General features: G+C 27.2%; 1 protein-coding gene across 17 annotated transcripts in view; it reads right to left on the reverse strand.

Annotated features, from left to right (window-relative positions):
• Nucleotides 1-13,148, reverse strand: part of LOC142319079 (BTB/POZ domain-containing protein 6-like) — a 53,336-nt gene that overhangs the window by 18,311 nt on the left and 21,877 nt on the right. For 7 of the 17 annotated variants that reach the window (XM_075355986.1, XM_075355967.1, XM_075355958.1 and 4 more), the window contains exons 8-12: nt 10,836-10,874; nt 8,204-8,242; nt 5,571-5,609; nt 2,940-2,978; nt 306-344 (exon numbers count right to left, since the gene is read on the reverse strand). In XM_075355986.1, the coding sequence (XP_075212101.1) occupies nt 306-344; nt 2,940-2,978; nt 5,571-5,609; nt 8,204-8,242; nt 10,836-10,874 (195 nt within the window). The remainder of the gene's footprint in view (nt 1-305; nt 345-2,939; nt 2,979-5,570; nt 5,610-8,203; nt 8,243-10,835; nt 10,875-13,148) is intronic. The other 10 variants (XM_075356055.1, XM_075356065.1, XM_075356031.1 and 7 more) reach the window with 5 other exon arrangements.

The raw sequence follows: 13,148 nt of genomic DNA on the forward strand, positions 1-13,148 counted from the left end.
AAGAAAATATCACACCTAATAATTTGTTCTAAAATTTCTCTGAATTCTGTACTGTACAACAACTATTTTGTGAGACATTTAAAAAAAAATATAATTTATATCATAAGAAAAACCTGCGTACCATTGTGTAAATAACTTATATATTTATTTAATGGTAATTAGAAAAGATTACCGAACATTAGATTAACTTTAGTTAGCTTACATTGAAATCATGTGAAAATCTTTGCATGGAAACGGCATTACGTACTTGCTTCGTTCGCTAATCTTGTGTAATAAACATTAAATATAAAATTATATAAACTTACTGGTTGAAGCGAAAAGAGTTGTCCTGTCGTGGAACTGATCTGTAATAAATGGAAAACATATAAATATAACTAATTTATTTAAGTTAAAATTAGCAGGAATATGGATGAAATTTCATTAATATGACTATTATCAGTTTGTGATTGTTATATTATTGTACTGGGATTATTGATTAATTATATGCAGTATGGTTAATATTTATTTTCATTAAATATTGAGCTGTCTGATGAAAATTGAGTTAAAAAATCGAAACGTCGTAAAATTAATAAATTTTTATCCACATTACTGCTAATTTCACTTAAGATCATTCTAAAAAAGTACCTTCTACATTTATTTTTTTTATTTAATAATGTTGAAGTTTCATTACCATGCGATAGCTTAATTAATAAAAAAATTAAAGTACGGTTAAAAAAAAAAAGGTACGTAGTTAAAATTTTAGTAGAAATTTTTATCATTTATCTCATTCTTTATTTTAACAACTATTTTACCAAATTTTAGATAATTGTAAATTAAAAACAATTTTAGAAATTTTTTATAAAATGAATCGGCTACAAAAATTATAACTAATTTTTCTTGTTATTTGTCCCAAGCATATTTTTGAAAATTTATTTACAAATTCTTGAAAATGTTATTTTCTGCATCTACATCTGATCTAAAGCAGATACCACATCCTAAATATTTAAAATTTGAAACCTGTTCAAGCGGTTTGCTTTCCAAAATTATTTTTGAACTAATTGTTTCCTTGCCCTAGAAAGCCATAACCTTTGTTTAATTCAATGATATTTTTAAATTATATTGACTACATATGTTATTCAATTCATATAATGATCTCTGTAAAGCTTTTTCTGAGAACTGTGTAATAAGTTGATCATCTGCAAAGAGTAATTTATTTAAAACGGTTCTTCTTGGACTGTACGTTATAACAAAATAAAGATAACTTTTGTGTAATATTAAATGTAATATTGCTTTTTTGTAAATATTAAAAAGTATAGATGATAAACATCCTTGTCTTATACATATATATGTACCTACCAGTCTACCACTATTTAAACTATCATATATTACAATGTTTCTTTTAATATAAAGACCTTTAATCACAACTCGATATGTTCTATTTTGCATAATTGCCCCAACTGATAGCAACCCCACCATTTTCAAGAGAGCAATCGAATTCAAAGAAGTACAGTATCAATCAAAATAAATTCTAAACCTGGGAATTTCCCATACTAATCTTATCACAACAGTTCCACTAGCTCCAAGATTTGGTTCATCAACAGCACAAAATCTAGCTTCATTTTCCTCACCACTGCATATCCCAAACATATGAGCAAGATCTTTATCACAACATAGAATAATGATTTTATATCCCCACTAATGAGTTTCTTACATGTAAAAACGTCCATATGATGAAGAATCATAGTTGAGCAGACTTGTTCTTCAATAGAAAGGTGCTAAATAAAAGGAGAAGTATGAAATTTATTGTTAAATAATTTATTGCTGGCCTCATCTTGAAGAGTTTATGATAGGTAGGATAGTCCAGATTTCATTTGCATTGAATTATCATTAAAATTCAAAAAAGTTTAATATTTTCAAATTGTTTAACTGTCATTGTTTTGTTTCACAATATCTAATCCTACTGTACCAAAAATTTATAATGTTCATCTGAGAATAAGATGAAAGATAATAACATCAGCAAAAGCCAAATTGATACTTATTCCAAGATCAGTTTGACAATTATACAAAAGTGTCTCCAACTATGTTTGTTTTTATGTCTTCATTAAAAAAAATACTAGAACTAATGATATGGAGTCTGTAACCGACTGACAGAGTCTGGTAAGTTTGTAGAACATTTACATTAATTTTCTTCCATGGAAACATTAGGAGGTATATTTTTCCAAACAACTTGTCTCAGTGCCGTCTGTTATAGATTTAGTCCATATATTCTTATTACTTGTATTTCCTCCACCCCTGTTTTTATGATTGCATTATTTGTAATGGATTCATTTATTACACGAAGTTGTTCCAAAGTAGTGGATACATACTCCTGTGTGAGTTTGTCAAGTTTGATAAAATGTTTCACATATATTTTTACTGCTAGTAACTCGACAATTATTATTATTATCATTCAATGCATCAGACATCAGGAATTAAGATGCAGAATCCAAAGTTACAGGATCTTGCGCACAAGACCGAGATACATAGATATTATGTGACTTAATGTTATATAAATGATGTCTTTCTGAAAGAAAGAGTTTATAATGGTCATAGTTCATCGTCACTGCACTCAGTAGTTCATCATGTAATTATAATTAACTCTCATCTTTACTGTCAAAAGAAAATGTTACACCTAATAATTTGTTCTAAAATTTCTCTGAATTCTGTACTGTACAACAACTATTTTGTGAGACATTTAAAAAAAACATAATTTATATCATAAAAAAAATCTCCGTACCATTGTGTAAATAACTTATATATTTATTTAATGGTAATTAGAAAAGATTACCGAACATTAGATTAACTTTAGTTAGCTTACATTGAAATCATGTGAAATTCATTGCATGGAAACGGCATTACCTACTTGCTTCGTTCGCTAATCTTGTGTAATAAACATTAAATATAAAATTATATAAACTTACTGGTTGAAGCGCAAAGCGTTGTCCTGTCCTGGAACTGAGCTGTAATAAATGGAAAACATATAAATATAACTAATTTATTTAAGTTAAAATTAGCAGGAATATGGATGAAATTTCATTAATATTACTATTATCAGTTTGTGATTGTTATATTATTGTACTAGGATTATTCATTAATTATATGCAGTATGGTTAATATTCATTTTCATTAAATATTGAGCTGTCTGATGAAAATTAAGTTAAAAAATCGAAACGTCGTAAAATTAATAAATTTTTATCTACATTACTGCTAATTTCACTTAAGATCATTCTAAAAAAGTACCTTCTAATTTATTTTTTTTATTTAATAATGTTGAAGTTTCATTACCATGCGATAGCTTAATTAATAAAAAAATTAATGTACGGTAAAAAAAAAGCTACGTAGTTAAAATTTTAGTAGAAATTTTTATCATTTATCTCATTCTTTATTTTAACTACTATTTTACCAAATTTTAGATAATTTTAAATTAAAATCAATTTTAGAAAATTTTTTATAAAATCAATCGGCTACAAAAATTATAACTAATTTTTCTTGTTATCTGTCCGAAGCATTTTTTTGAAAATTTATTTACAAATTTTTGAAATGTTATTTTCTGCATCTACATCTGATCTAAAGCAGATACCACATCCTAAATATTTGAAATTTGAAACCTGTTCAAGCGGTTTGCTTTCCAAAATTATTTTTGATCTCATTGTTTCCTTGCCCTAGAAAGCCATTACGTTTGCTTAATTCATTGATATTTTTAAATTAAATTGACTACATATGTTATTCAATTCATATAATGATCTCTGTAAAGCTTTTTCTGAGAACTGTGTAATAAGTTGATCATCTGCAAAGAGTAATTTATTTAAAACGGTTCTTCTTGGACTTTACGTTATAACAAAATAAAGATAACTTTTGTGTAATATTAAATGTAATATTGCTTTTTTGTAAATATTAAAAAGTATAGATGATAAACATCCTTGTCTTATACATATATAAGTACCTACCATTCTACCACTATTTAAACTATCATATATTACAATGTTTCTTTTAATATAAAGACCTTTAATCACAACTCGATATGTTCTATTTTGCATAATTGCGCCAACTGATAGCAACCCCAACATTTTCAAGAGAGCAATCGAATTCAAAGAAGTACAGTATCAATCAAAATAAATTCTAAACCTGGGAATTTCCCATACTAATCTTATCACAACAGTTCCACTAGCTCCAAGATTTGGTTCATCAACAGCACAAAATCTACCTTCATTTTCCTCACCACTGCATATCCCAAACATATGAGCAAGATCTTTATCACAACATAGAATAATGATTTTATATCCCCACTAATGAGTTTCTTACATGTAAAAACGTCCATATGATGAAGAATCATAGTTGAGCAGACTTGTTCTTCAATAGAAAGGTGCTAAATAAAAGGAGAAGTATGAAATTTATTGTTAAATAATTTATTGCTGGCCTCATCTTGAAGAGTTTATGATAGGTAGGATAGTCCAGATTTCATTTGCTTTGAATTATCATTAAAATTCAAAAAAGTTTAATATTTTCAAATTGTTTAACTGTCATTGTTTTGTTTCACAATATCTAATCCTACTGTACCAAAAATTTATAATGTTCATCTGAGAATAAGATGAAAGATAATAACATCAGCAAAAGCCAAATTGATACATATTCCAAGATCAGTTTGACAATTATACAAAAGTGTCTCCAACTATGTTTGTTTTTATGTCTTCATTAAAAAAAATACTAGAACTAATGATATGGAGTCTGTAACCGACTGACAGAGTCTGGTAAGTTTGTAGAACATTTACATTAATTTTCTTCCATGGAAACATTAGGAGGTATATTTTTCCAAACAACTTGTCTCAGTGCCGTCTGTTATACATTTAGTCCATATATTCTTATTACTTGTATTTCCTCCACCCCTGTTTTTATGATTGCATTATTTGTAATGGATTCATTTATTACACGAAGTTGTTCCAAAGTAGTGGATACATACTCCTGTGTAGAGTTTGTCAAGTTTGATAAAATCTTTCACATATATTTTTACTGCTAGTAACTCGACAATTATTATTATTATCATTCAATGCATCAGATATCAGGAATTAAGATGCAGAAACCAAAGTTACAGGATCCTGCGCACAAGACCCAGATACATAGATATTATGTGACTTAATGTTATATAAATGATGTCTTTCTGAAAGAAAGAGTTTATAATGGTCATAGTTCATCGTCACTGCACTCAGTAGTTCATCATGTAATTATAATTAACTCTCATCTTTACTGTCAAAAGAAAATGTCACACCTAATAATTTGTTCTAAAATTTCTCTGAATTCTGTACTGTACAACAACTATTTTGTGAGACATTTAAAAAAAATATAATTTATATCATAAAAAAAATCTCCGTACTATTGTGTAAATAACTTATATATTTATTTAATGGTAATTAGAAAAGATTACCGAACATTAGATTAACTTTAGTTAGCTTACATTGAAATCATGTGAAATTCATTGCATGGAAACGGCATTACCTACTTGGTTCGTTCGCTAATCTTGTGTAATAAACATTAAATATAAAATTATATAAACTTACTGGTTGAAGCAAAAAGCGTTGTCCTGTCCTGGAACTGAGCTGTAATAAATGGAAAACATATAAATATAACTAATTTATTTAAGTTAAAATTAGCAGGAATATGGATGAAATTTCATTAATATTACTATTATCAGTTTGTGATTGTTATATTATTGTACTAGGATTATTCATTAATTATATGCAGTATGGTTAATATTTATTTTCATTAAATATTGAGCTGTCTGATGAAAATTAAGTTAAAAAATCGAAACGTCGTAAAATTAATAAATTTTTATCTACATTACTGCTAATTTCACTTAAGATCATTCTAAAAAAGTACCTTCTAATTTATTTTTTTTATTTAATAATGTTGAAGTTTCATTACCATGCGATAGCTTAATTAATAAAAAAATTAATGTACGGTAAAAAAAAAGCTACGTAGTTAAAATTTTAGTAGAAATTTTTATAATTTATCTCATTCTTTATTTTAACTACTATTTTACCAAATTTTAGATAATTTTAAATTAAAATCAATTTTAGAAAATTTTTTATAAAATCAATCGGCTACAAAAATTATAACTAATTTTTCTTGTTATCTGTCCGAAGCATTTTTTTGAAAATTTATTTACAAATTTTTGAAATGTTATTTTCTGCATCTACATCTGATCTAAAGCAGATACCACATCCTAAATATTTGAAATTTGAAACCTGTTCAAGCGGTTTGCTTTCCAAAATTATTTTTGATCTCATTGTTTCCTTGCCCTAGAAAGCCATTACGTTTGCTTAATTCATTGATATTTTTAAATTAAATTGACTACATATGTTATTCAATTCATATAATGATCTCTGTAAAGCTTTTTCTGAGAACTGTGTAATAAGTTGATCATCTGCAAAGAGTAATTTATTTAAAACGGTTCTTCTTGGACTTTACGTTATAACAAAATAAAGATAACTTTTGTGTAATATTAAATGTAATATTGCTTTTTTGTAAATATTAAAAAGTATAGATGATAAACATCCTTGTCTTATACATATATATGTACCTACCAGTCTACCACTATTTAAACTATCATATATTACAATGTTTCTTTTAATATAAAGACCTTTAATCACAACTCGATATGTTCTATTTTGCATAATTGCGCCAACTGAAAGCAACCCCAACATTTTCAAGAGAGCAATCGAATTCAAAGAAGTACAGTATCAATCAAAATAAATTCTAAACCTTGGGAATTTCCCATACTAATCTTATCACAACAGTTCCACTAGCTCCAAGATTTGGTTCATCAACAGCACAAAATCTAGCTTCATTTTCCTCACCACTGCATATCCCAAACATATGAGCAAGATCTTTATCACAACATAGAATAATGATTTTATATCCCCACTAATGAGTTTCTTACATGTAAAAACGTCCATATGATGAAGAATCATAGTTGAGCAGACTTGTTCTTCAATAGAAAGGTGCTAAATAAAAGGAGAAGTATGAAATTTATTGTTAAATAATTTATTGCTGGCCTCATCTTGAAGAGTTTATGATAGGTAGGATAGTCCAGATTTCATTTGCTTTGAATTATCATTAAAATTCAAAAAAGTTTAATATTTTCAAATTGTTTAACTGTCATTGTTTTGTTTCACAATATCTAATCCTACTGTACCAAAAATTTATAATGTTCATCTGAGAATAAGATGAAAGATAATAACATCAGCAAAAGCCAAATTGATACTTATTCCAAGATCAGTTTGACAATTATACAAAAGTGTCTCCAACTATGTTTGTTTTTATGTCTTCATTAAAAAAAATACTAGAACTAATGATATGGAGTCTGTAACCGACTGACAGAGTCTGGTAAGTTTGTAGAACATTTACATTAATTTTCTTCCATGGAAACATTAGGAGGTATATTTTTCCAAACAACTTGTCTCAGTGCCGTCTTTTATAGATTTAGTCCATATATTCTTATTACTTGTATTTCCTCCACCCCTGTTTTTATGATTGCATTATTTGTAATGGATTCATTTATTACACGAAGTTGTTCCAAAGTAGTGGATACATACTCCTGTGTTGAGTTTGTCAAGTTTGATAAAATCTTTCACATATATTTTTACTGCTAGTAACTCGACAATTATTATTATTATCATTCAATGCATCAGACATCAGGAATTAAGATGCAGAAACCAAAGTTACAGGATCCTGCGCACAAGACCCAGATACATAGATATTATGTGACTTAATGTTATATAAATGATGATCTTTCTGAAAGAAAGAGTTTATAATGGTCATAGTTCATCGTCACTGCACTCAGTAGTTCATCATGTAATTATAATTAACTCTCATCTTTACTGTCAAAAGAAAATATCACACCTAATAATTTGTTCTAAAATTTCTCTGAATTCTGTAGTGTACAACAACTATTTTGTGAGACATTTAAAAAAAATATAATTTATATCATAAAAAAAATCTCCGTACCATTGTGTAAATAACTTATATATTTATTTAATGGTAATTAGAAAAGATTACCGAACATTAGATTAACTTTAGTTAGCTTACATTGAAATCATGTGAAATTCATTGCATGGAAACGGCATTACCTACTTGCTTCATTCGCTAATCTTGTGTAATAAACATTAAATATAAAATTATATAAACTTACTGGTTGAAGCGAAAAGAGTTGTCCTGACGTGGAACTGATCTGTAATAAATGGAAAACATATAAATATAACTAATTTATTTAAGTTAAAATTAGCAGGAATATGGATGAAATTTCATTAATATGACTATTATCAGTTTGTGATTGTTATATTATTGTACTGGGATTATTGATTAATTATATGCAGTATGGTTAATATTTATTTTCATTAAATATTGAGCTGTCTGATGAAAATTGAGTTAAAAAATCGAAACGTCGTAAAATTAATAAATTTTTATCCACATTACTGCTAATTTCACTTAAGATCATTCTAAAAAAGTACCTTCTACATTTATTTTTTTTATTTAATAATGTTGAAGTTTCATTACCATCCGATAGCTTAATTAATAAAAAAATTAAAGTACGGTTAAAAAAAAAAAGGTACGTAGTTAAAATTTTAGTAGAAATTTTTATCATTTATCTCATTCTTTATTTTAACTACTATTTTACCAAATTTTAGATAATTGTAAATTAAAAACAATTTTAGAAAATTTTTTATAAAATGAATCGGCTACAAAAATTATAACTAATTTTTCTTGTTATTTGTCCCAAGCATATTTTTGAAAATTTATTTACAAATTTTTGAAAATGTTATTTTCTGCATCTACATCTGATCTAAAGCAGATACCACATCCTAAATATTTAAAATTTTAAACCTGTTCAAGCGGTTTGCTTTCCAAAATTATTTTTGATTTAATTGTTTCCTTGCCCTAGAAAGCCATAACCTTTGTTTAATTCAATGATATTTTTAAATTATATTGACTACATATGTTATTCAATTCATATAATGATCTCTGTAAAGCTTTTTCTGAGAACTGTGTAATAAGTTGATCATCTGCAAAGAGTAATTTATTTAAAACGGTTCTTCTTGGACTGTACGTTATAACAAAATAAAGATAACTTTTGTGTAATATTAAATGTAATATTGCTTTTTTGTAAATATTAAAAAGTATAGATGATAAACATCCTTGTCTTATACATATATATGTACTTACCAGTCTACCACTATTTAAACTATCATATATTACAATGTTTCTTTTAATATAAAGACCTTTAATCACAACTCGATATGTTCTATTTTGCATAATTGCGCCAACTGATAGCAACCCCAACATTTTCAAAAGAGCAATCGAATTCAAAGAAGTACAGTATCAATCAAAATAAATTCTAAACCTGGGAATTTCCCATACTAATCTTATCACAACAGTTCCACTTGCTCCAAGATTTGGTTCATCAACAGCACAAAATCTAGCTTCATTTTCCTCACCACTGCATATCCCAAACATATGAGCAAGATCTTTATCACAACATAGAATAATGACTTTATATCCCCACTAATGAGTTTCTTACATGTAAAAACGTCCATATGATGAAGAATCATAGTTGAGCAGACTAGTTCTTCAATAGAAAGGTGCAAAATAAAAGGAGAAGTATGAAATTTATTGTTAAATAATTTATTGCTGGCCTCATCTTGAAGAGTTTATGATAGGTAGGATAGTCCAGATTTCATTTGCTTTGAATTATCATTAAAATTCAAAAAAGGTTAATATTTTCAAATTGTCTAACTGTCATTGTTTTGTTTCACAATATCTAATCCTACTGTACACAAAATTTATAATGTTCATCTGAGAATAAGATGAAAGATAACAACATCAGCAAAAGCCAAATTGATACTTATTCCAAGATCAGTTTGACAATTATACAAAAGTGTCTCCAACTATGTTTGTTTTTATGTCTTCATTAAAAAAAATACTAGAACTAATGATATGGAGTCTGTAACCGACTGAGAGAAACTGGTAAGTTTGTAGAACATTTACATTAATTTTCTTCCATGGAAACATTAGGAGGTATATTTTTCCAAACAACTTGTCTCAGTGCCGTCTGTTATAGATTTAGTCCATATATTCTTATTACTTGAATTTCCTACACCCCTGTTTTTATGATTTCATTACTTGTAATGGATTTATTTATTACACGAAGTTGTTCCAAAGTAGTGGATACATACTCCTGTGTGAGTTTGTCAAGTTTGATAAAATGTTTCACATATATTTTTACTGCTAGTAACTCGACAATTATTATTATTATCATTCAATGCATCAGACATCAGGAATTAAGATGCAGAATCCAAAGTTACAGGATCTTGCGCACAAGACCGAGATACATAGATATTATGTGACTTAATGTTATATAAATGATGATCTTTCTGAAAGAAAGAGTTTATAATGGTCATAGTTCATCGTCACTGCACTCAGTAGTTCATCATGTAATTATAATTAACTCTCATCTTCACTGTCAAAAGAAAATATCACACTTAATAATTTGTTCTAAAATTTCTCTGAATTCTGTACTGTACAACTATTTTGTGAGACATTTTTAAAAAAAATAATTTATATCATAAGAAAAACCTGCGTACCATTGTGTAAATAACTTATATATTTATTTAATGGTAATTAGAAAAGATTAGCGAACCTTAGATTAACTTTAGTTAGCTTACATTGAATCATGTGAAAATCTTTGCATGGAAACGGCATTACCTACTTGCTTCTTTCGCTAATCTTGTCTAATAAACGTTAAATATAAAATTATATAAACTTACTACTTCACGCGACAAGTGTTGTCCTGTCGTGGAACTGATCTGTAATAAATGGAAAACATATAAATATAACTAATTTATTTAAGTTAAAATTAGCAGGAATATGGATGAAATTTCATTAATATGACTATTATCAGTTTGTGATTGTTATATTATTGTACTGGGATTATTGATTAATTATATGCAGTATGGTTAATATTTATTTTCATTAAATATTGAGCTGTCTGATGAAAATTGAGTTAAAAAATCGAAACGTCGTAAAATTAATAAATTTTTATCCACATTACTGCTAATTTCACTTAAGATCATTCTAAAAAAGTACCTTCTACATTTATTTTTTTTATTTAATAATGTTGAAGTTTCATTACCATGCGATAGCTTAATTAATAAAAAAATTAAAGTACGGTTAAAAAAAAAAAGGTACGTAGTTAAAATTTTAGTAGAAATTTTTATCATTTATCTCATTCTTTATTTTAACTACTATTTTACCAAATTTTAGATAATTGTAAATTAAAAACAATTTTAGAAAATTTTTTATAAAATGAATCGGCTACAAAAATTATAACTAATTTTTCTTGTTATTTGTCCCAAGCATATTTTTGAAAATTTATTTACAAATTTTTGAAAATGTTATTTTCTGCATCTACATCTGATCTAAAGCAGATACCACATCCTAAATATTTAAAATTTTAAACCTGTTCAAGCGGTTTGCTTTCCAAAATTATTTTTGATTTAATTGTTTCCTTGCCCTAGAAAGCCATAACCTTTGTTTAATTCAATGATATTTTTAAATTATATTGACTACATATGTTATGCAATTCATATAATGATCTCTGTAAAGCTTTTTCTGAGAACTGTGTAATAAGTTGATCATCTGCAAAGAGTAATTTATTTAAAACGGTTCTTCTTGGACTGTACGTTATAACAAAATAAAGATAACTTTTGTGTAATATTAAATGTAATATTGCTTTTTTGTAAATATTAAAAAGTATAGATGATAAACATCCTTGTCTTATATATATATATGTACCTACCAGTCTACCACTATTTAAACTATCATATATTACAATGTTTCTTTTAATATAAAGACCTTTAATCACAACTCGATATGTTCTATTTTGCATAATTGCGCCAACTGAAAGCAACCCCAACATTTTCAAGAGAGCAATCGAATTCAAAGAAGTACAGTATCAATCAAAATAAATTCTAAACCTGGGAATTTCCCATACTAATCTTATCACAGCAGTTCCACTAGCTCCAAGATTTGGTTCATCAACAGCACAAAATCTAGCTTCATTTTCCTCACCACTGCATATCCCAAACATATGAGCAAGATCTTTATCACAACATAGAATAATGATTTTATATCCCCACTAATGAGTTTCTTACATGTAAAAACGTCCATATGATGAAGAATCACAGTTGAGCAGACTTGTTCTTCAATAGAAAGGTGCTAAATAAAAGGAGAAGTATGAAATTTATTGTTAAATAATTTATTGCTGGCCTCATCTTGAAGAGTTTATGATAGGTAGGATAGTCCAGATTTCATTTGCTTTGAATTATCATTAAAATTCAAAAAAGTTTAATATTTTCAAATTGTTTAACTGTCATTGTTTTGTTTCACAATATCTAATCCTAGTGTACCAAAAATTTATAATGTTCATCTGAGAATAAGATGAAAGATAATAACATCAGCAAAAGCCAAATTGATACTTATTCCAAGATCAGTTTGACAATTATACAAAAGTGTCTCCAACTATGTTTGTTTTTATGTCTTCATTAAAAAAGATACTAGAACTAATGATATGGAGTCTGTAACCAACTGACAGAGTCTGGTAAGTTTGTAGAACATTTACATTAATTTTCTTCCATGGAAACATTAGGAGGTATATTTTTCCAAACAACTTGTCTCAGTGCCGTCTGTTATAGATTTAGTCCATATATTCTTATTACTTGTATTTCCTCCACCCCTGTTTTTATGATTGCATTATTTGTGATGGATTCATTTATTACACGAAGTTGTTCCAAAGTAGTGGATACATACTCCTGTGTAGAGTTTGTCAAGTTTGATAAAATCTTTCACATATATTTTTACTGCTAGTAACTCGACAATTATTATTATTATCATTCAATGCATCAGACATCAGGAATTAAGATGCAGAAACCAAAGTTACAGGATCCTGCGCACAAGACCCAGATACATAGATATTATGTGACTTAATGTTATATAAATGATGATCTTTCTGAAAGAAAGAGTTTATAATGGTCATAGTTTATCGTCACTGCACTCAGTAGTTCATCATGTAATTATAATTA

The sequence above is a fragment of the Lycorma delicatula genome, chromosome 1, assembly GCF_047948215.1.
Source record: "Lycorma delicatula isolate Av1 chromosome 1, ASM4794821v1, whole genome shotgun sequence".
NCBI classification, from domain to species: domain Eukaryota; kingdom Metazoa; phylum Arthropoda; class Insecta; order Hemiptera; family Fulgoridae; genus Lycorma; species Lycorma delicatula.